Source organism: Acomys minous (genome assembly GCF_964271855.1).
Source record: "Acomys minous genome assembly, chromosome: 5".
Taxonomy (NCBI): Eukaryota; Metazoa; Chordata; class Mammalia; order Rodentia; family Muridae; genus Acomys; species Acomys minous.
Genome location: NC_140494.1, coordinates 129,304,003 through 129,327,934, shown reverse-complemented (window position 1 = coordinate 129,327,934; position 23,932 = coordinate 129,304,003). Strand labels below are relative to the sequence as shown.

Here is a 23,932-nt window from a genome sequence, read left to right as displayed (position 1 = left end):
ACAAAGCCCTGGACTCCATGCCTGAAGCACAGAGGAGCAGGCATGGGGGCACACGACTGTGACCCCAGTGTGCTGCAGGAGGGTGAAGAATGAAAGGTCAAGTGCATCCTTGGCTACGTAATGAATTTGAAGCCAGCCTGGGCTACATGAGACCTCTTTCAAGAAAGAGGAGAGAAAGAGAAAAAAAGCAGTGGTGGCCTACAACTTCAATCCCAGCACTCAGGAGGCAGAGGCAGCAGATCTCCAAATTCGAGGCCAGGTTGGTCTATAGAGTGAGTTTTAGGATAGCCAGGACTACCCAGAGAAGCCCTGCCTCAGAGACAGAGAGACAGAAAGAGAGAGAGACAGAACGACAGAGAGAGACACAGAGACAGAGAGAGAGACAGACAGACAGACAGACAGAGACAGAGAGACAGACAGACAGACAGACAGAGACAGAGACAAAGAGACAGAGACACAGAGTGAGACTGAAGTGATGGTTCAGTAAATAAAGTCTGAGGACCTGAGTCCGGATCCTAAGCACTTGTAAATGCCAGGTGGGCTTGCACTGCTTGAGGAATGCAGGAGACTCATGGCGCAGGCTGGTTAGCTAGACCAGCCAGTGAGCTCTGCGCTCAGTTCACAGGCCGCCCCAACATGTAAGGAGAAGAACCACCTAGAAAGATACAAGTCCTGGCCGCAGCCATGGGCAGGAGGGACAGAGAGTCCATGGTGGACAGGAGGGACAGAGAGTCCATGGTGGGCAGGAGGCACAGAGAGTCCATGGTGGACAGGAGGGACAGAGAGTCCATGGTGGACAGGAGGCACAGAGAGTCCATGGTGGACAGGAGGCACAGAGAGTCCATGGTGGACAGGAGGCACAGAGAGTCCATGGTGGACAGGAGGGACAGAGAGTCCATGGTGGACAGGAGGCACAGAGAGTCCATGGTGGACAGGAGGGACAGAGAGTCCATGGTGGACAGGAGGGACAGAGAGTCCATGGTGGACAGGAAGCACAGAGAGTCCATGGTGGACAGGAGGGACAGAGAGTCCATGGTGGACAGGAGGCACAGAGAGTCCATGGTGGACAGGAGGCACAGAGAGTCCATGATGGACAGGAGGCACAGAGAGTCCATGGTGGACAGGAGGGACAGAGAGTCCATGGTGGACAGGAGGCACAGAGAGTCCATGGTGGACAGGAGGGACAGAGAGTCCATGGTGGACAGGAGGGACAGAGAGTCCATGGTGGACAGGAGGCAGAGAGTCCATGGTGGACAGGAGGGACAGAGAGTCCATGGTGGACAGGAGGCAGAGAGTCCATGGTGGACAGGAGGCACAGAGAGTCCATGGTGGACAGGAGGCACAGAGAGTCCATGGTGGACAGGAGGCATAGAGTCCATGGTGGACAGGAGGGACAGAGAGTCCATGGTGGACAGGAGGCACAGAGAGTCCATGGTGGACAGGAGACACAGAGAGTCCATGGTGGACAGGAGGCAGAGAGTCCATGGTGGACAGGAGGGACAGAGAGTCCATGGTGGACAGGAGGCACAGAGAGTCCATGGTGGACAGGAGGCACAGAGAGTCCATGGTGGACAGGAGGCAGAGAGAGTCCATGGTGGACAGGAGGCAGAGAGTCCATGGTGGACAGGAGGGACAGAGAGTCCATGGTGGACAGGAGGGACAGGGAGTCCATGGTGGACAGGAGGCACAGAGAGTCCATGGTGGACAGGAGGCACAGAGAGTCCATGGTGGACAGGAGGGACAGAGAGTCCATGGTGGACAGGAGGCACAGAGAGTCCATGGTGGACAGGAGGGACAGAGAGTCCATGGTGGACAGGAGGCATAGAGTCCATGGTGGACAGGAGGGACAGAGAGTCCATGGTGGACAGGAGGCATAGAGTCCATGGTGGACAGGAGGGACAGAGAGTCCATGGTGGACAGGAGGGACAGAGAGTCCATGGTGGACAGGAGGGACAGAGAGTCCATGGTGGACAGGAGGCAGAGAGTCCATGGTGGACAGGAGGGACAGAGAGTCCATGGTGGACAGGAGGGACAGAGAGTCCATGGTGGACAGGAGGCACAGAGAGTCCATGGTGGACAGGAGGCACAGAGAGTCCATGGTGGACAGGAGGCAGAGAGAGTCCATGGTGGACAGGAGGGACAGAGAGTCCATGGTGGACAGGAGGGACAGAGAGTCCATGGTGGACAGGATGCACAGAGAGTCCATGGTGGACAGGAGGGACAGAGAGTCCATGGTGGACAGGAGGGACAGAGAGTCCATGGTGGACAGGAGGGACAGAGAGTCCATGGTGGACAGGAGGCACAGAGAGTCCATGGTGGACAGGAGGGACAGAGAGTCCATGGTGGACAGGAGGGACAGAGAGTCCATGGTGGACAGGAGGCAGAGAGTCCATGGTGGACAGGAGGGACAGAGAGTCCATGGTGGACAGGAGGGACAGAGAGTCCATGGTGGACAGGAGGGACAGAGAGTCCATGGTGGACAGGAGGCAGAGAGTCCATGGTGGACAGGAGGGACAGAGAGTCCATGGTGGACAGGAGGGACAGAGAGTCCATGGTGGACAGGAGGCACAGAGAGTCCATGGTGGACAGGAGGCACAGAGAGTCCATGGTGGACAGGAGGGACAGAGAGTCCATGGTGGACAGGAGGCACAGAGAGTCCATGGTGGACAGGAGGGACAGAGAGTCCATGGTGGACAGGAGGCATAGAGTCCATGGTGGACAGGAGGGACAGAGAGTCCATGGTGGACAGGAGGCATAGAGTCCATGGTGGACAGGAGGGACAGAGAGTCCATGGTGGACAGGAGGGACAGAGAGTCCATGGTGGACAGGAGGGACAGAGAGTCCATGGTGGACAGGAGGCAGAGAGTCCATGGTGGACAGGAGGGACAGAGAGTCCATGGTGGACAGGAGGGACAGAGAGTCCATGGTGGACAGGAGGCACAGAGAGTCCATGGTGGACAGGAGGCACAGAGAGTCCATGGTGGACAGGAGGCACAGAGAGTCCATGGTGGACAGGAGGCACAGAGAGTCCATGGTGGACAGGAGGGACAGAGAGTCCATGGTGGACAGGAGGCACAGAGAGTCCATGGTGGACAGGAGGGACAGAGAGTCCATGGTGGACAGGAGGGACAGAGAGTCCATGGTGGACAGGAGGGACAGAGAGTCCATGGTGGACAGGAGGGACAGAGAGTCCATGGTGGACAGGAGGGACAGAGAGTCCGTGGTGGACAGGAGGCAGAGAGAGTCCATGGTGGACAGGAGGGACAGAGAGTCCATGGTGGACAGGAGGGACAGAGAGTCCATGGTGGACAGGAGGCAGAGAGAGTCCATGGTGGACAGGAGGCAGAGAGAGTCCATGGTGGACAGGAGGGACAGGGAGTCCATGGTGGACAGGAGGGACAGCAGTACGGTCCTTTCTCTTTAATTGTTTTGATAGCATGTAATGACTGCACACAATACAATTGATGCCATGTTTTACTGTGACATTTCATACATGTGCATGACATGGTTGGATCCTACTCACCCCTCCCCCTCGCTCTGTGCCCCTTCCCCCTCACTTATTTCTCTCCTCTTTGTAGTGTCACCTCTGCTTTCATGCTCTTCACTCTGTGTGTGAACATTTGTGTATGGTAGTGTTCATGTGTGTATGTGCATGTATGTAAGTGCGTGCGTGTATGCATGTACGTATATGCATGTGTGTGCTCATGTATGTGTGTGCACATATGTGCACAGATGTGTGTATGTGTGTATATATGTGTGCACCCGCATGTGTGTGTGCGCATGTTGGTATATGTATACATGTGTGTGTGCTTATGTGTGTATGTGTGTGCATGCGTGTATGTGTGCATGCGTGTGTTTGCACATGATGCATGCATGCGGGTGTCCTTATTGAGCTTCACTAAGGCTGCTTACAGGAGTGTTAGCACAGGTTTCTTCACAGGAGTGTGGGCGCCTTACCAGGAAACTTCTCCCCCTGGCAGCGATAGGTCCACAGAGAGGATCAGGGCCCCTGCGCACGTGCCCTTCATGACAGCATGGTGACGGGCCTAACCGTGCGCATATAGACCAGCACCCCATGCCCACTTCTTCTCACTCCCTTCAGGGTGATGGTCCCGAGTCTCGTGTGTGTGTGTGTGTGTGTGTGTGTGTGTGTGTGTCACAGAGGTATACCGTTTGTGGCTGTGAATTTGGCAGTCATTGCTCTCTGAGTCTCGGGATTTATTCACCACTGCAGAAGGATGAGGCCGAAGCTGATGTGGCTTTCACCTAGGTGCTCCCACTTCCGGCCCTCCATTCCCGGGGTCCTCAAGGAAGCTAACACGTAACCAGATCAATTTTGGAGCAAAGGGAACTTGTTTGCTTTTTACTGTGGGGCGACTGATACAGTCTCATCTTACTTTGTTTTGTGGTTCTGGGAATTGAACCCAAATCCTCAAGCAAACCAGGAATGGATGCAGTCTGCCGCTGAGCTACGTGTCCCGCCCCTCTTGGCCCCTTTGATCTTTGAGAAATGTAGTTATTGGTGATTTTGTTTTGTTTTGTTTTTTTCAAGACAAGGTCTCTCCGTGTAGCCTTGGCTGTCTTAGACTTGCTGTGTAGACCAGGCTGGCCTCGAACTCACCGTGATCCACCTGCCTCTGCCTCTCCAGTGCTGGGATTAAAGGCGTGTGCCACCACTTGCCTGGCTTATCAGTGACTTTTGTAAAAAAAAAAAAATCACCTAGTGGGATAACGTTATCTCTTTCTGTGACGCCAGGAAAGTGGTTGAGACTGAAGCATCACATAGCGTGAATGGATGCTCGGGTGTCTCCTGAAGCAACAACACCTCGTCTCTAGGGTAGTGAGCATAGGGGGGTGACCAGACCTCCCCGCGCTGAGGCCATGACACCCTTTGTGGAGGAAGATGCTGCGGGAGGGCAAGGAAGAAGGCAGAGAGATGCTGCCGCTGGAGTGTGGCTTGATGGGGAGTGTGTTTGTGTGGGAGGGAATGTGTGGGGGCTGCTTTTTGAATTATGGGATTCTTAAAATTGTTTAACCGGGAAGATGTATTTCAGAAAACCCGGGTGCCTAGAGCTTGTTGTTTTTGTTTGTTTCATATTGCTTTTCTCCCTGCTTTTTAATTATCTATGGAAGGGCTCAAGAGTCCTCCCTCTGTGCTCTCTAAACAGTTGAGAGTGTTAACACGCTGCACTGGCTGGCAGTCATCACTCCAGATAGTGCGGTCCCTGGGAAGGAGATTCCCGGGGCAGGTTGGGAAGGGCACTGGTGTCCCCTGAGGGCCCAGGCAAGGGCTCATGCTGGAGGCTGGGGGTTTCTTCCAAGCCCACACAAAGCCAAGCAGAGTTGAAGAAGCCTAAAGTCACACTCAGCCTTCAGCCCGCACGAGAGCCAGAAGTCGTGCCTTCTCCGCCCGCGGGTGAGCCCTGGTGCAGGCGGGTGTAGGTAGAGAGTTTATACCCGCTTTTAATAATATTGTTTTCTGTTCTTGCTGTTGCACTTGGCAGATTCCCTTTTTAACCTTTGGTAATGTGCCTTTGCTAGTGCTAGAAAGAAAAGTCACCAAATATAGCTGTTGGGGAAAAGCAATATTAAGACCTTTCTTTGGGTGTGGCTGTATGCTTTCAGGAGTGCCTGGGTCTCCTGCAAGGTGACCTGAGGGTGCTGCCATGCTCGGACTGGAGGGGAATCTTGAGTTAGCCCCTGATCTGCCACTTGGGTAGAGCACTGTCTTAGTCACTGTTCCATTGCTGTGAAGAGACAGCGTGACCAAGCAGCTCTTATAAAAGAAAGCATTTAATTGGGGATTTGATTGCAGTTTCGGAGCCTTAGCACATTCTCATCATGGTAGGAAGCATGGTGCTGGAGAAGGCGCTGAGAGCTGCATCCTGTTCTGCAGACAAGAGAGACAGACAGACAGACAGACAGACAGACAGACAGACAGAGATAGAGAGAGAGACATAGAGAGAGACAGAGACAGACAGAGAGACACTGGGCATGGCTTGGCTTTTAAAACCTTAAAAACCAGGCCTGGAGAGGTGGCTCAGGGGTTAAGAGCCCTGGCTGCTCTTCCAGAGGACTCCGACTCAACACCCAGATGACGGTGCACAACTGTCTGCAACTCCAGTTCTAGGGGATCTGACAACTCTCGCACAGACACCCAGGCAGGCAAAATACTAACGCACACAAGACAAAAATAAACAAATGATTAATAAAATAAAATAAAGCCTCAAAGGCCACCCCCAGTGACACACTTCCTCCACCAAGGTCACACCTCCTAACCCTTCCCAAACAGTTCCCCTCTCTGGTGACTAAGCATCCAAGTAGATGAGCCTATGGGGGGGGGGGCATTCAAATAAACAGCGGAGACCTAAATAGCATTTCAAAATAGCTGTTATTAATAGATGAGAACAAAGCCGATCTGTCTTTGCAGGGATTCTCCTCACAACCCTGGTATCGTTCTGAGCCCCGGAGAGTGGGCTAAGGCAGCAGCCACCACCTGTTTCTTGTACACTTGTGAATCCGCCTGACCTGGCAGAGGCCACTCACTGTTGGCTGACAGGCCAGGGAGGGCTTTAAGCATTCTAGAACTCCTTAAAATCTACTTACTTTATGGATTTCAAAGTTTTGTGTTATATATATATGCTGTTTGGTCTGCATGTGTACATGCATGTGCACCACATTGATGACCTAGTTGATTAAAAGGTGTTGGGCTGGGCGTGGTGGCACATGCCTTTAATCCCAGCACTCGGGAGGCAGAGGCAGTCCAGCCTGGTCTACAAAGCGAGTCTAAGATAGCCCAAGGCTGCACAGAGAGACCCTGTCTTGAAAAAAGCAAAAGCAACAACAGAAAAAGAAGGTATTGGATTCCCAGAAACTGGAGTTGTGGATGGCGTTGAGTTACTGTGTGGGTGCTGGGAGCTGAGCTCAGGCCTTCTACAAGAGCAGCAAATGCTCTTAAGTGCTGAGCGCGCTCTCCAGTTCCTGCCCCTTTATTCGAGATAGGGTCTTCTGCAGCCTAGGTTGACTTTGAACTCACTGTGTGGTCCAGGATGACTTAGAACAGATTCCCTTTCCTCCGCCTGCTGAGTGCTGGGCTTGTACGTAGACACTACCTTGCTGAGTTAGTGCTGTGCTGCGGATGAGAGCTTCTGCATGCCTGGCAAGCATTCTGCCAGCTGAGCGACATGCCCAGCCCTCTGCAACTCAAATTTATGAGTCAAATAGAACTCAAATAGACAGCTGAACCTGTCCAGCTCAATGGTGTCTCCGTTGTGAATGGAATAGGATGGAGGGAAAGAAAACAAGTCTTAGCCGGGTGTGGTGGCGCACGCCTTCAATCCTAGCCCTCGGGAGGCAGAGGCACGCGGACCGCTGAGAGTTCGAGGCCAGCCTGGTCTACAAAGCGAGTCCAGGACAGCCAAGGCTACACGGAGAAACCCTGTCTCAAAAAAACCAAAAAAAGAAAAGAAAACAAATCTTGCCCAGTGGATTCAAAGCCGTTTCACAGAGGGCACAGAATTACCTACTTGCGACCCTGTAAGCCCATTGCCCGGCTCCCGGAATGGGGCTTTTTGAAATGCTGTGGGTGGCCCTTTAGGGCTGCTGTGTCTGTGCCGTGTGCCCAAGTCCCCGATGGGCAGGTATCCCAGGACACAGTCACAGCTGTGACAGAGGCAGGCTCAGCTCTCATAGTGTGCCCACAGGGGACTGAAGAAGGTAAAGCCAACAGCACGTTTGCTCTAATTGAGTCATATTGCTTTTTAAACTCAAAAGGAGGCTTGCTTCCCGGTTTTCACGGTCCAAGGCGAGAGTCTCTGCATCTGCTGCTGCTCCTTGGCTCATTGTCCTATTCAAGAAGTGTTTGCTCATATTTGTGTAATTGTGAAGATAACCTGCTTATTAGGGTATTTTGAAAATGAGAACAGAATAAAAATATGCTCAGTGCCACTGGTTACATTTTGACAGATTTCTTTCTACTGTTTCAAAAATGCGCTCTAGAACAGGTCAAGAGGGTGCACCCGTGACCCCAGCACCCAGCCAGACAGGAGGATTGAGAGTTTGAGACCACCCTGGGCTCAGTAGCAAATTATCGGCCAGCCTGGGCTAATATCGAGAGATCCTATGTCAAATGAGGAAGCAAACGAGATTTCTGCCGTAACATTTACGGTGGTTGAGCCTTTGTCCTGCCGTTTCCAGCGTGGTGGTGTAGGGGGGTTGCGGAGTTTCTGGGGGGTGATGTAGGATCTAGACAGTGTCAAGGTATGGAAATGAATAAAGGTCATCCGCCACTGGCCAGGTATAATCAAAGCTGGGCATTTCAGTTGTGAAGACACACATGCCTCACAGACCATGTACGGTCCACCTCACAGCCGCAATGCCACCTCCATCTTTCAATATGCTGGATCAGGATGTGGTCTTTCCTTGGTCTGGTCAAGGTGTTGGCTTTGGCGATTAGGCATCCCGGCTTGAACTGTACAGTCCTTCTCTCACCAAAAGAAGTCATAGCCATTACTAACCATCCTCACCTCAGAGACAAATCCAGCAACGTGTCACAAGGGGAGCAGACAGGGTATGAGGGGTAAGAGAAGACTGACATAGCATTTTAAAAAGTAGTTTCAAACTGGGCCTGGGGATGTAGCTCACTTGGTAGAATGCTTGCCTTGAATACACAGAACCCTAAGTTCGATCCCCGTGTTCTCGGTAAGCCAGGTGTGATAGTATCTACCTGAAATGTCAGCACCCAAAGGTAGAAACAAGAGGTTCGGGAGTTCAAAGTCATGCTTAACCACATAGTGAAGTCAAGGCTGGTTTGGGAGATGTGGAGCTGTCTCGAAACAAAACAAAACAAAAACCAAACCAACTAACCAAACAAAAAATACCCCCCAAACCAAAGCAGCCTCAAGTCTGTGTGTGGATAAAAGCGCCCGTGGAGTCAGATAGAGATGGAGATCAGGAAACTGCACCCAGTAGGGCGTGTCTAGCTTGCTCTTGCCCTTGGGTCTCCCGTCCCAGGCACCTGTGCGAGGCCAGGTTTGGACAGTTTCCCACCATAGAGAGCCGGAGGGCAAGAAGGCCTGGCATGGGGGCAGTGGTAACAAAAATGGAAAACTTTAAAACTCTGAAGTTAAGGGGGTTGGCTAGGTTGCTCAGTGGCTAAGTCTGTTTGCTTCCAAGACTAGTGAAACCCCAACTCAAAATAAAATAAAATCCCCTTTCCCCCTACCCCTGCAAATAAAAGCAAACCTCAAGGTATTATGGCACAGTCAGAATAGCACATGACCCTCACCTGCCTGATTACGGCGTTGTAGACCCGCTGTGTCAGACATCAGATCAGTAATCGAACGGCAGATGCCAGCTTCCAGCAGGCGCACTGGCGTTGACCGTGGGAAGATCTGGAAGTCCACCTGGGAAGGATTTAATCCAGTGATTTATTATCAGCCTCTTATTCAATTGCAATGGAGACCCTCCCCTCTCCCCCACAGTATTGTGGTAAAGAGTCCCAGTGCAAACCAACCAGGTGACTAAACAGATAACAGATCCTTGAAGCATCCATGGACGGCCACCAGCCCAAGCATATGTTGGCATGTTTTATGAACTCACACCATAGGGAATTTTATATCATGGAATCAGTGCCAAATAATGGGAAGAGTAAAGGCCGAAAGGGCCTGTCTAGTAGCCAGGGGTGTCCTCCCTCCTTTCCCAGGGGATTGCCTGTAGCTCAGGCAAACAGTGGCATCAGCCTCAGGGGCGGGGCGGGGGTGGGGCGGATGGCAAAACTCCACATTAGGTCACATGTTTGCCCTGATGAGGCCTTCATCGCTGGCGGTTCTGATTGGGGGTACCAGACACGCGTGGGTGGGTGGTTCCTAGTAGACGCCAAATGAGGTTTAAGGTGGGTTGTGTCATTAGTGAAGACCTCACAAAAAATGTTCGTATAACCTTAAAAGTATAAGTGCTCTACGATCCCAAATTTAATTCTATGTTGTCTAAATGGTAGAAATTCTTATATTTGACACCCAAGAGCTGGTTGAGCGTTGTGGCTTGTTTGACATGGGCTACTCTCCCCCCTTTAAATGTAACTTGTTTAAAATTTAAAGTTCTTTGTCTGGGAAAGTGAAATGTTCACATTTTGAAAGTCTAAAAATAAAACACCGGAGAATTGATGCCAAAACAATGGTGTCGATCAGAGATGCTTTGTCGATCCAGTGTTGGAGTGAGACTAATTACAGAGTCAGCAGTGGGTACCAGGCACTCATTGTTTTCAGCCAATTAACCACAGCCTTGAGAGACCTAGGTTCTAAAAATCTTTTTTAAAAAAAAACTCCAGCTTTCTGATGAGTTGTGACAGCCAAGTATTGTGCATATGTAAGATTTGGTATGAATGGCTACCTTTTATAACAAAGTTTTTTAGTCGAGCACGGCCATGCCATTGTCTTGGTGTGGATAGGACCCCCTCCCCCCCACACACACATCAGCTTCCATTAAACACACATTGTTTTTAATTTTTGATTCGTTTGGAAGCACACGTCCTTGGTTGCTCACCCAGATCAGACCTACTGAGGTGGCTGATTGAAAATTGCTATGGAGAAGTACCAGATTGAATACATCTATCAAGGAAATTGTTCTGGGAGCTAGGGGGTGTGGCTGAGGGACAGAGCAGCTATCCGCCATGTGGGAAGAGCTGGGTTCTAGCCCCGGTATTTCAGGAGAGGTGGGGTGAGGGTCTTGCTTCTAGAAAAGTAGTTGTCTTCTTTTTTATTTTTATGTTTTTAAGACTTATTTATTTATTATGTATACACTGCTCTGCCTGAACATACACTTGCAGGCCAAAAGAGGGCATCAGATCACATTATAGATGGTTGTGAGCCACTCTGTGGTTGCTGGGAATTGAACTCAGGACCTCTAATAGAGCAGTCAGTGCTCTTAACCTCTGAGCCATTTCTCCAGCCCCTAGAAAAGTAGTTATCAAGCCCCAGGTGCAGACAGAGTGTCAACAAGGAAACTCCCAGAACCCACATCTGATGGTCCCTGTTGCTCATTCTGGTGAGGATTCGCAGCGCTCATTTTAGGAGCATTTTGGTTTCCAAGGCTCTTTCTCCCTTCCTGGGAAACGTTTGCTGTTTGTTTCATGAGTGAAGTCAAAAGCGTTTGCAGATCAGTGTATCCACGCAGTTTATGAGCCTCCTGCTTCCTTAAATAACCACAGCTTGAAGTCTGTTGAGTTCTAGGTATAAACTGTTTAATAATTTAGCACTCACTGTTGTGTTTTTTTCTTCTTCTAACAGATGTGAATTATTAAAAAGAAGATGGACACTGTATTTCCTTCTCTTGTCACCCAGGAAGGGTATACTTTCTGGAAAATATGCATCTAAGGTATAATTTTTCTTTCCACCAATCTCACAAATGTCCCTAGAGGGTGTGAGAGTCATGAGAGATGAAGCCTTGTGGCCACTTCATTATAAAGGGTCATCTTATTCATGGGAAGAAAATTGTGTCCCCCTCATGGCTCCCGTAGACCACTTCATGACCCCAAATGGCAGAGATTTCACAGTGGCCCTGCAGTGGACGTGAACTTCCTGCCAACAGCAAAATCACCGCCTCGGGACTTGAGGCAAATGTTCCCATTAGCTCCTTGAAATCAGAAGTGGCATACTGCATGCCTGTGGGGAAATTCTGGCTCACAGAAATACATCGCACAGCGCGCGGATCCTAAGTTCTTTCTAAATGAGCCGTCATTTAAAGAGTGAGGTGGCCTCACAGCCACATCTGATTTTCCTGGCTCATTCTGAAGTATCATTTTGATGGAGAGAATAAAAAAAAAAAAGGGACCTCATTTCCAGGTGGTGTTTTGACGTGTCACCCCAGGGGACATTCCAGCTCTCCAGAGTCCCCAGCCTTTCTGATTGTGTCCTGTGAGGTGCTTGGCCCTCATTTCTGATACTGTCTGGCCCCTGTGGGCACTGGGGCACATGCTTTCGGGGAATGGAGAGGGTGGCAGTAGGTCAACAGACCTCTTGGGTCAGAGTGATCTGGCTATCACAGCATACAGGGCAGCCGTGGTGTGGCCGTCCCGCCAGCCTCCTGCACCTCGGCGGTTACAGAGCCTGCCAGCAACCCACTTAATCCCTGGCTCCCAAAGAAAACTCTCTTGGGTAGAAACTTTTCCTTGAATCCCATTTAGTTTATGGAGACAGACAATTTGTAGTTCTTCCTTTAGGGAGCCTTAAATCTGTCTGGGGAGATTATCTCTTTTTCACCCCCACCAGCAACTTTTTAACAACGTGGCTCCCTTCTGCAGGCGAGTGAGGACCATGCCCCGCCACAGCCAGTCCCTGACGATGGCGCCTTACTCTTCTGTGAGCCTGGTGGAGCAGCTGGAAGACAGGATCCTCTGTCACGAGAAGACCACGGCGGCACTGGTGGAACACGCCTTCCGCATCAAAGACGACATCGTCAGCAGCCTGCAGAAGATGCAGAACAAAGGAGGCGGCGATCGCTTGGCCAGGCTGTTCTTGGAGGAGCACATCAGGAACATCACTGCCATCGTGAAGCAGCTGAGCCGGGACATCGAGGTAAGTGGTGTGCGCCGGTGCCTCGCGCTCAACTCCCCAGACCTTGTCCCTGTCAGGTGACCCAGGTCTGAGTTCCAGCTGCCCAACAGTCATGTACGCATGCTTGTCTGTGTGCATGCTCATACGTGTGTGTGTGCATGTGTTATGTGCACACGCTTGTGTGCGTACTTACCCACTCATTCGTGAACAGAGGTTGACTTTGGGTTTCCTCCCCTGGAGCTCTCCACCTGTCCCAGTTTCATGTCTGTTGCTGTGACTTAAAAACAAAAACAAAAAAACAGCCGGGCGTGGTGGTGCACACCTTTAATCCCAGCACTTGGGAGGCAGAGGCAGGAGGATCTCTGTGAGTTCGAGGCCAGCCTGGTCTACAAAGCGAGTCCAGGACAGCCAAGGCTACACAGAGAGACCCTGTCTCAACTCCCTGCCCCACAAAAACACCCAGCTCAGGGGACAGTTCTAGGTTACCGTCCATCACTGTGAGGAAGGTAAGGCAGGAGTGTCAAGCAGCCAGTCACATCACATCCTCAATTAAGAGCAAAGAGGGACGAATGCACCCATGTGTTGCTGCTTGGACGGGTGCACCCATGTGTTGCTGCTTGGACGGGTGCACCCATGTGTTGCTGCTTGCTTGCCAGTCAGCTGGATTTCTCCATTATTTCACAACCCTGTGGCAGCTCGCAACCACCCGTGCCTCCATTTTCATGAGATCCCTGGGTGTGGCATCCTCAGACAGCCAGGCACACGCGTGCGCGTTCAGGCAAAACACTCCCAAACATAAACTAAAATCATCCTCATCGTCATCATCATCATCATGATATTTCAAAAATAATACTTTGTTTTGTCTCTCCTTTTTACATTTTTAAAATTACGGTTTATTTATTTGTGTGTGTGTGTGTGTGCGCGTGCGTGCGTGTTCACGTTACGTGGGTGCACGTACCACTGTGTATGTATGGAGGTCAGAGAGCACCTGCAGGAGCCAGTTTTGTCCTTCCATCCTGTGAGTCCTGGGGATCGAACTCAAGCCATCAGCCTTAGCAGCAAGCTCCTTTACCTGCTGAACCATCTCGCCAGCCCTGCCTTGTCTGCTCTTAACGATCCGAGGAGACTCACCTGCAGGGATGAGTTATAGTAAACTTACTTCAGCATTTGATGGTACTTACTGTCGGTGCTGTTTGTGTTTATTCTAGATTTACCCTTGCTTATTATTAAATCATTTTGTTTTTGTTTGGGTCTCAGTGGAGATGGAGAGCTAGACAAAACGCTTTCCTGTAAACCCCTTCATGTCTCTGAAGACAGTTATTACCCCAGTTACCGGGTCAGCCCCGGCTGAGCGGGTGGGAGTGCTTCTGGGATGCAGCAGCCTTTGTAGTATCCCGGCAGCTTAGGTGTTGGAGTGGCTTTTCACACTCCTCATTTGCTCTGGCCTGGAGCTAAGACGAGGTCAAGACTGTCTATTCTTAGAGTTTGTAAGCTTAATTTTAGTTTTGAGTAACCACAGGGGCCGTGTAATTTAGTTCAGAAAGCTTAAGGCCATCAGGCAAGGCCTGGGCTTCCGTCTCCGCACAAGGTCAGTCAGTGTCGTTCGCATGTCATTTTTGGCAGTGGGGATGAAAGGTAGATGGCCACGCAGGGAGACCTTTGTTTTCTGTTGGTGTGTGTGTTTAAGATTTATTTATTTATTATTTATACAGTATTGTACCTGCATATATGCCCACACACCAGAGTAGGGCACCAGATCTCATTGTAGATGGTTGTGAGCCTCCATGTGGTTGCTGGGAATTGAACTCAGGACCTTTGGACGAGCAGACAGTGCTCTTAACCTCTGAGCCATCGCTCCAGCCCCCAGGGGGCTTGTGTTTTAATCATGCTTTCCTAGCCAGATTTGTATTTTTGTTTATTTGTTTGGAGGCAAGATCTCACAGGGCCTAGGCTGCCCTTGACGTTCCTAGCAGCCTGGGATTGACCTGCTGCCTCTGCCCACAGAGTTCTGGGGTTACAGGCGTGTACCCTGATACCTAGCTTATGTAGCACTGACTGAGCCTGGGTCTTCATGCCTGCTAGGTCAGCATGAGATCCACTGAATTGCATCTTCCAGACCCTGGATATGTATTTTTTTTAATAGCTTTATTGGAAGCACAATTTAAATACCATTAAAATCCACTGGTCAGTATACACATTAAATGAGTCTTAGTAAATTTATAAAATTGCACAACTGTCAGCACCATCTCACTTGAGGATGTTACCATTACCCTTCCCCCAAATTCATAGGACACCCCTCTCACCCGGGCCTCGCCCAATTCATCACGCATGTCGTTCTTTTTCTCTTTCTTTGCTTCTCTCTCTCTCTCTCTCTCTCTCTCTCTCTCTCTCTCTCCCTCCCTCCCTCCCTCCCTCCCTCTCTCTCTCCCTCCCTCCCTCCCTTCCTCTCTCTCTCTCTCTTTCTCTTTTGAGACAACACCGCATGTGTCCCAGGCTGGACCCAAACTCACTATGTAGCAGGGAGATCACACTCAGAGCTTTGCACGCGCTAGGCAAGTTCTCATCCCCCGCCGAGCCGCTGCCCGCACACACGTGTTAATGTGCGTGAAGTCCGCCTTACTGGCTGTTCCTCTTTTTACGGTCCAGGCTTTTAGTGGCATGGTCTAAAAAAACCGTTTGCTTACCAACCCAGGATGGCAGGGCCCTTTCTCCCGTGTTCTCCGCCAGGCGTTCAGCTTTCATTTTGATTTTGTGACCCACTCTGAGTTAGCTTTGGTGAATGGGGTGAGGTGAGAGGTTCAGGCATTTACTGAGTAGAACAGACTGTGAGCTTCTCAAGTAAAAGCTTGTCTGTTCATCTCCACATTGTTCAAGCAGGGTTTGAGGCAACTGGGAAGGCTGTCCGAGCACCGTTCGTACTGCTGTAATAAAGAGCTATAGAGTGCGTGGTTTATAAAGAATAGGGCTTTTTTTTTAAATGTGTGTGCACTTGTGGTCATGTGGTCATGTGTAGGTGGGTGTGAGTGCGTGTGTGTGTGTGTGGGGGAGGGGACCAGGAACTACCTCAAGTGTCATGCTTATCATCCTTCGAGCTCTGTACCATTTTGTTTTTTGAGACGGGGTCTCTTGCTGACCGAGAGCTCCCCAAGTAGGGTAGGCTGGATGGCCCTCAGCCCTCCAGGTTCATGTTGCTGTTCCTGGCTTCCTTTATGCATATAGATGTGTTTCCTGCGTGTATGCCTGTGCATCATGTGCCGGGTGCCCACAGCGGCCAAAGTTATGTGGCTTTTGCTCTGCCCACTAGGCTTGACTCACTAAAAGGAAAGAAACAGAACTGAGTGTTCATTAGCCATTCATCCTGTTGGCATAGCATTTTGAGTGAAAATTAATCTTTTAACATTTTATAATTTTTGAGAGTTGTAAGCATGAGTACTATATTTAAATAACATTTTACCCCACCTTCTTCTCCCACTTCTTCTCAACTTTATGACCTTTTCTTTAATTGCTATTGTTACATATTACACATGTGTGTGCTGAGACACAATAGCATATATATTAAATATATTACATATTATAGGAGGAGATATATATATAGCCTGCTGAGTCCATTTAGTGTTGCACGAATTAATTTTTTAAATAGCATATGGTATATACTTTGTCATACGTATTTTTAATTTTTTTATTGCATTTATTTTGTTTAATTTTATTCTGCATATAAGCACATGGTGGAGGTCAAAGGACAACTTTTGGGGGTCTGACCTTAGACCATCAGGCTTGCTGGCAAGCACCTTTCTCACCACGCTATCTCCCTATCCCCAGTATACATACGTAATAGGTTTATTGAGACAACACCTCATGTAGCCCAGGTTAGCCTTGAACTCCCTATGTAGCCCAGGCTAGCCTTGAACTCCCTATGCAGCCGAGGACAGTCTTGAGCTCCTCGTCTTCCTATTGCCATCTTCAGATTACTGGTATCACAGGTAAGTGTCCCCAGATTTGCTTCTATTGTGATGGCGCTTGAACCCAGGACTTCATGCTGCGCTGGGCATGCACTCTACCCCTGCCTGCTACGTATGTTTAGCTTGTCTGGGTTCATCTTTCAGGTCCTGAGCACCCCTGGGACTAGGACAGTCTGCGAGCCTCCTGCCTGGAAGACCAGGCCTGAACCATAGAGCTAGAGGCTACATTGAGTAATAATGAATTTAGGGCGAGGCAGTAACTGTCAGAGTGGCAGGAGCTAACAGGGACCCAGGGATGCATGGATTGTTCGGCCCTAAGTCCCACACCACACTCCCGTGGACACGTGGGCGGCGAAGGCTACGTAACCATGGCAACACTAGTTTGTATCAATGAGCACAGGACAATGGGATGGAGAGTAACTGTAGGTCTGTTTAGAGGAGAAGGATGCAGGTGAAGGGGGACAGCCTAGCTAAGGTGAGGAAGGTACCCCGGGAGCCTGTGCCCGAGGCAGGAAGGAGCAGAGAGAGGCCCAGCAAGCAGCCTGGAGGGTCATGAGCTGAAGGACGGGACCCCTCGGAAGCCTTGAGGACCAGGCGTCTGGGGTTAGGCAGTAGAAGCCATCGTCTGGGGCTGATGAGAAGGTAAGGGCACCGGTCGTCAGGGCACCTGCCTGCTCTTGTTTATTTGTTTGTTTTTGTTTTTGTTTTTTAAGACAGGGCTCCTCTGCGCAGCCTTGGCTGTCTTGGATTATTCTGTAGACCAGGCTGGCTTCGGACTTACAGAATCCGATTACAGGCTTGTGCCACCACGCCTGACTGGCTGCCCACTCTTGAATACTGTCACTTGACCGTCATGAGTTCACCATGATATAGACACACACACATATATACACATACTCAAAGCATATACATGTATGTGTACATATATCATGTGAGGGTTTTGTTTGTTTTTGTTTTGGGGTGTTTTGCTTTTTTGAGTTGAGTGCCTTGTTATATAGTCCAGGCTTGTCTCGAACTCAGTTCTATCCCAACTCCTGAGTAGCTAGGATTGTAGCTTTGTGCCACCCCATCTGTCTTCACTGCTTGATTTTAAGGTAAAATAATTCATTTGTACCCGTGGTGGTGAGGACGCGTCAGTGGATTTTAAAAAACAAACAAAAACAGCAACAAAAAACCACCGATAGAAGAAGACTTTCCCAGGTAGACTCTGGCGACTGTGAAGAGAAGAGGTCACTGGGGACCAAGAGTGGAAGCAGAGGCCGTGGGTGTAGCTCCGTGGCTGAGTGCTTGCCTGGCTTGCTCGGAATCTTAGGTCTTATCTCCCCAAACTGAGGGGACAGGCTAGCCCCTCCCACAAGACCCTCAGAGCTGTAACAGCAGGGAAGCCGCTGCAGAGTTGGGGACAGGTGACTAGATTTGGGGTTGTTTTGAATGTAGGGATGACAGAGTCTTCTGCACGTTGGAGGGAGAGACTTCTGTTTGGAACTTGGCAGGTTAGAGAGTCCCTTGACGAAACTAAATACCAGGTGGAACTAAATACCAGAAAATCAGTTCCACGCACGGGGCGGGACCTGGACAGCTTTATGCCTCCGCTTGGACGAGGAGACAGGCAGGTCCCACTTGACGAAGCGCTGCCCTGTGGAGTGGGGCCAATCTCCAGTCCTCGTTCAGTTTTCAAGAAGCATTGGAGATGCAGGGAGAACTCCCCTCCCCTGCCCTCTCTCTCCTGGCAGTTCCTAGGTACCTCTGCCGCCTGGGATGGCTCCCACACAGTGGATACTCTATGCCAGCTTTGGGGAGGGGAGCAGCTCTTATTCAATGATAAACCATGTGTGTGTGGGGGGGGGGAGACCTGTGTCCTTTTTCAAGCTGACTGGCCTGTTCTTTCTCGGGGAGGGAAACATCTTTTATCTGAAAGATTTGGCTATGTTCTTGACCTCTCTGTAGTCTTTCCCACTATAACCGTGTCCTCTGAGGGCATGTCTGGTACCCTGCACGTGCTGGCAAACTAAGCCGTCCTAAAGTGGGGGCTCCAACGCGCCAGATCGGGGCCCTTTTCTGACATTACTGAGTTCCTGAGGTTTTGCTCTCGAGGTTCTTTAAACAATATGTGCTCTAATGATTCCCGTTTTCACGTAACTTTTCAAAAGTGATGTGAATACCGTGTTAAGCTCTGACTTTTTTTTTCTGTATTCTTCGAAGCATTGCTGCTTCAGTAAGCCTCGTTCATCTTGAATGGGCTTTTCTTATTTATGAGCTGTAAAAGAAAAGGCTACGTGCTTTCCCCCCCTTCAGATTGTAAACGTAAAGTGGGAAAAACAAGAAAGAGGAATCCGCTCTCCTCTCAAACTGCATGTAACAAGGAAGATGATTCCCTGTTTTACAAGGTTCCTAGCACAGCAGGAACCAACCTGTGTGTCTATTTTATACCCTGTCTCCTTGCTCAATGTTGAAATCAACACATCTCCCTTTGTCCTCTGTGACAGCCAGGCATGGTGGCGCGCACCTTTTTGTTGTTGTTGTTGTTTTGGTTTTCGAAACAGGGTTTCTCCGTGAAGCCTTGGCTGCCCTAGACTCACTTTGTAGGCCAGGCTGGCCTTGAACTCTTAAGAGACCTGCCTGCTTCCAGAGAGCTGGGATTAAAGGTATGTGCCATTGAACCCCGTTTGGTCGTGCGTTCACGCCTTTAATCCCAGCAGTAAGGAGGTAAAGTCAAGTGTCTTGGTGTGAACTGAGGGCACCCTGGACCACATGGCAAGTTCTAGGCTGGCCAGGGCTACATACTGAGAGCTGTCTCTAAATAAACAGATAAATATTTAAATGAATACCCTTCCCAAACCTCCTCTTGTTTTCATAAAGATGTAGTAGTTGTAAAGACTGTGTTAGTTGGTGTGGGTATCGCACATGAAAACATTTTTTGTTGACACTATTACCATTTTAAAAAAATTTTTTTCTTTTAAGATGAATTCTAAGAAGTAGAATTCCTTGGTCAAAAAGTTGAACAATATGGATACATTTTGGCTACCTTATCAACCATGCCTCTTGGATTTTGTTTTTTGTTTTGTTATGTTTCAAGACAAGGTTTCTCTGTGTAACAGCCCTGACTGTGCTGGGACTCTCATTGTAGACCAGGCTGCCCTCAAACTCAGAACTCACAAAGATTTGTCCGCCTCTGCTGGGATCAAAGGAGTGCGCCATCATGCCTGGCGCCTCTTGGATTTTGTTGTTGCTGCTGTACTTTTGGGATTACAATTAAAATACTTTGTTTTTAGTGTATTTTAAAGAGTGTGTGTGGTGTGTGTATGTGCGTGTGTGTATGTGCATGTGTGTGCGTGTGTATGTGCGTGTGTGTGTGTGCGTGCGCGCATGCGTGCTCATGTGTGTGATGTAGTATGTATGCAGAGGTCAGAAGCTGACACGGATGCCTTCCTGAATCCATCTCTATCGTAGTTTGGAGCCAGGGTCTCATCCTGAGTGCAGAACGCCAGGCATCCTCCTGTCTCTGCCTCTCCTGTGCTGGGATCACAGCATGTGTGGATGTGCCTGGCTTTTACATGGGAGCTGGCGATCAAGCTCGGGTCGTTTCCCTTGCATGGGAAGCGCTTTTTCAACTGAGCCATAATAAGTAAATCTTTATTTTTATTTATTTTTATTTTTAGTGGGCTTTTGGCTGGGTCTATACACAAGTGCTATACATAAGGCTCTGAGCTCAGTCTCCAATATAGCAAATCAAACAATCAAACAAACGAAGACTTAATTTTGTTTTGTTTTTGCTAATGTCAGCTTCTCAGCACAACAGAAAGCATAGCTAGCGTCCACTCAGCCTGAGCCTTCACATCTAACCCTGTGTCCCACAGCTCCCTCCAAGCCACACCCCTCCAAGCCACACCCCTGCCACACCCCTCCAAACCACACCCCTCCGCCACTCCCACTATTAACAGTCTACATCAGAATGGCTCAGGACCTTTCAAACTCACTACTTAGTAGCTAAAAAACAAAAACAAAAAAGCAAAGCAAAACAAAACAAACAAAAAAACCCTAGAACGTCTGATCTTCCTTCCTCCAGCTCTAGACCCTGGGACGACAGACGTGTGCTGCTGTGTCAGGTTTACACGGTCTTGGGCGGAACTCAGGGCTGTGCCACGTCTGCTCTGCACATCCCCGGCCCCCATTGTAGGGTTTCTGTTTCCCCAGTTACTGGAAAGGTTGGCTGTGTTAACTATTCTAAGCACCTCTTTTTTGAATTCCTTTCCATTTTCTTTACTTAGGGATTGAGAACCAAGGCAAAGCCTGGTTTTCCTAGCATCTACTGCAGTGGTGCCCTAGGAGAGGCCCCTGTCTCTTGCATCTATCTTCAGGCCCACTTCTTAGCTTTGGCTTCCAGGGGATGGGGCCTGGGATGTTGCGTATGGACCAGGCCTTCTGGGCGAGATGTGTGTACCCAAAAGGCATTTGTGCACCATGGCCTTGTGTCTTATTATTATCAACAAAGGTTTCAAGAAGCTCGAACAGAAAGCATGAATGTTTCATTGTGCCTATTAAGAGAAAGAGACAGAGAGAGACAGAGAGAGAAAGAGAGACAGAAACAGACAGAGAGACACATAGAGACAGCGAGAGAGACAGAGAAAGAGAGAGACAGAGAAAGAGACAGAGACAGACACAGACACACACACACACACACACACACACACACACACACACACACACACAGGAGAGAGAGAGAGACAGAGAGAGAGAGCCCACTCTGCCAGCGCTTTTTTCTTCAGTGGGAGAGTGCAAGAGATGAATTAGTCAGATCTGAAGTCTCCTTGCAGGAACGTGCTTAGATGAGTAACATTTTGTCATTCATAGGTGATTGTAGCTAGTTTGCATCCTTCACAGAGCAGGTTCCTTCATTCAAAAATTGGAAACCAGAGGAAATAGCAGGTCTGACAATTGCAAATTCTATTTTCAGTGGCAATAAAATGCAAGTGTCACCAAACCTAACAAAACAGGGAAACAAGGGTAAGGGACGCTGGTTGCTCAGTGCTGGCCTCCTCAATAGCCCCGGTGCTAGTGCCACCTTCTTGAGCACCTGGACTGCACAGACAAGAGGGCCTGGCAGTGCCAGCGATGCCTCCAGCAGGGAAAACCACAGAGTGAGGCCTTAGGAATCTGAGGAGGAGGAGGAGCCAGGCTCACCGCCTCCCTCTGTGTGACTGAGCCAGTCTGTTCCCCTGTGAAGGAGGTGAGGAGACACTGTGGAGGCCCACTCTTCCTAGGCTTTGGCAAGGACCGGCACACGTCTCTCACCGGCTGTACCTCCAGCCCACTGATGCTTCCACTATTGTCAGGGCCACCCACCTGAGCACTCCAATGAGCACAGAAAGAAAAGCTCCCTCACATCTGAGGACCCAGCAGCCAGAGGAGGAGGAACACCATTCCTTCCAGCAAAGGGCCAGAAATAAAAGAGCAATTTATGTATTTAGGAGCCATGAGCACAACATAAAACCACTGCCTTGAATTTAGAGCTTAGTGGGTCCCAGGAAAACAGTGGAAGAAACCCCAGAGAGATGAGAGTCAGATTCAGAGTAGAGCTGTCAGGAAGAGGCAAGTGGGACAGATGCAGCCAAATACCAGCATAGGAATGACAGATGCTCCAGGGGGAGGGAGCCAAAGAAGAGAAGAAATATTAGCTACACAGGCGAGTTACACGCGAGTTGAAGAAAAAAGTTTGAAAGGGTTCACCAAGCACGGGGTTAAATGCTTTTAAAAGCAGAGTAGGGGTGTTGATGCTGGGAAAGATGGTTCCTCAGTCTGATGCCTATTTCCAGTAACTCCGGTTCCGAAGCATCAGACGCCCTCTTCTGGACATTATGGGCAACTGCACCGATAGGCTCACACACCCATATACATGAGTAACAGTTCAAAAACCCAATCACATGCCACAAAGCAAAACTTAACATATTAAAAAATATGAAATGTCAGGCGAGGTGTGGTGGGTGCACACCTTTAATCCCAGCCCTCAAGAGGCAGAGGCAGGCCAATCTCTTTGAGTTTGAGGCCAGCAAGGTCTACAGAGTAAGTCCAGGACACCCAGGGCTATGCAGAAAAACTATCTTGAGAAACAAAACAAACAAAAGAAATGTCTTACAGACTTTGTCATAGTGGGAATTAACTGATAAAGATAGCCAGTGAGGTGGGTCAGTGGGAAAAGGCATTTGCTGCCGCCCCTAGAAGACCAGGAATCCTGTGGTAAAAAGAAGCAACTTTTGAAAGTTGTGTTCACACCCCGCTCATCACTAAACAAAATACAATAAAAAAAGTAAGAAACAAACAACAAAATCTTAACCGCTTGAAACAAAGAAACACACTTTTTTATTTGTTTGTTTGTTTGTTTTGTTTTTGTTTTTTCGAGACAGGGTCTCTCTGTGTATCCTTGGCTGTCCTGGACTTGCTTTGTAGACCAGGCTGGCCTCAAACTCACACTGATCCACCTGCCTCTGCCTCCCGAGTGCTGGGATTAAAGGTGTGCACCACCACGCCTGGCAAGAAACACACTTTTAATTCTGCTTTTATTTTTAGTTTTTGAGATGGACTTGGCTAGCCTCAAATTCAGAACTCTCCTGCACCAGCCCTGAGTGTTGGGATTCCATATTTCTACCACCAGGCTGGCCAGCACTAACTAATTCTGGCTAACCCTTAGATATTCAAACATTCTTAAGCCAAACTAAAGCGAAGACAATGTAAAATAAAGGGGACTAGCATGGCGACACATTCCTGGAATCCTCACCAGTGAGGTGGCTCCTGCAGGCAGATCTCTGTGAGTGCGAGGCCAGCCTGATCTACACAGCAAGGTCTGGACCAGTCAGGGTTAATAGTGAGACCCTTATTAGTTTTAGACAAAAAACACTTATGAAAAAAAAATAATGAATTGAGCACTTACGTACTTTCCTGAATTCTGAAATGCTTTGTGGACGCCTGTGAACTTTCCAGTGACCCCGAGTGGCCTCTGTGTCCCCAGGTTCTCCAGGAGCAGATCCGTGCCAGGGACAACATCAGCTATGGAACTAATTCTGCCTTAAAGACGCTGGAGATGCGCCAGCTCTCTGGCTTGGGAGATCTCCGGGGAAGAGTTGCAAGGTAGGTGGACCAGCCACTGCCCTCAGAGTGCCTGCGGAGGCATCTTGAGGAAGGAAGGGTTGTTTGGGCGCACAGCCGGACCCCAGCCCCTAGGGAGGTTCCGCCCACACCTAGGCTAGGTTGTCCCTCTCTGGTTTCGCCCCTCTGGAAATGCTCCCGCAGAGCCAAGCCCAGAGGTGTGCCTCCTAGGCCATTCTGAACTCAGTCAAGCTGTCCGAGAAGACTGCCCATCACAGCAGGTGTCCAGATGTTGGAGACTTTACTCCCTGAGAATGTTCTTTCACTTGGCTCTGAGATGAT

The 23,932-nt window shown here is 49.5% G+C and overlaps 1 protein-coding gene across 2 annotated transcripts in view; it reads left to right on the top strand.

Annotated features, from left to right (window-relative positions):
* The window catches only part of FAM81A (family with sequence similarity 81 member A), a 52,920-nt gene that overhangs the window by 9,046 nt on the left and 19,942 nt on the right, over nt 1–23,932 (top strand). For both annotated transcript variants that reach the window (XM_084783427.1, XM_084783426.1), the window contains exons 2-4: nt 11,286–11,373; nt 12,299–12,572; nt 23,514–23,632. In XM_084783427.1, the coding sequence (XP_084639553.1) occupies nt 11,363–11,373; nt 12,299–12,572; nt 23,514–23,632 (404 nt within the window). In that variant the 5' untranslated portion in view covers nt 11,286–11,362. The remainder of the gene's footprint in view (nt 1–11,285; nt 11,374–12,298; nt 12,573–23,513; nt 23,633–23,932) is intronic.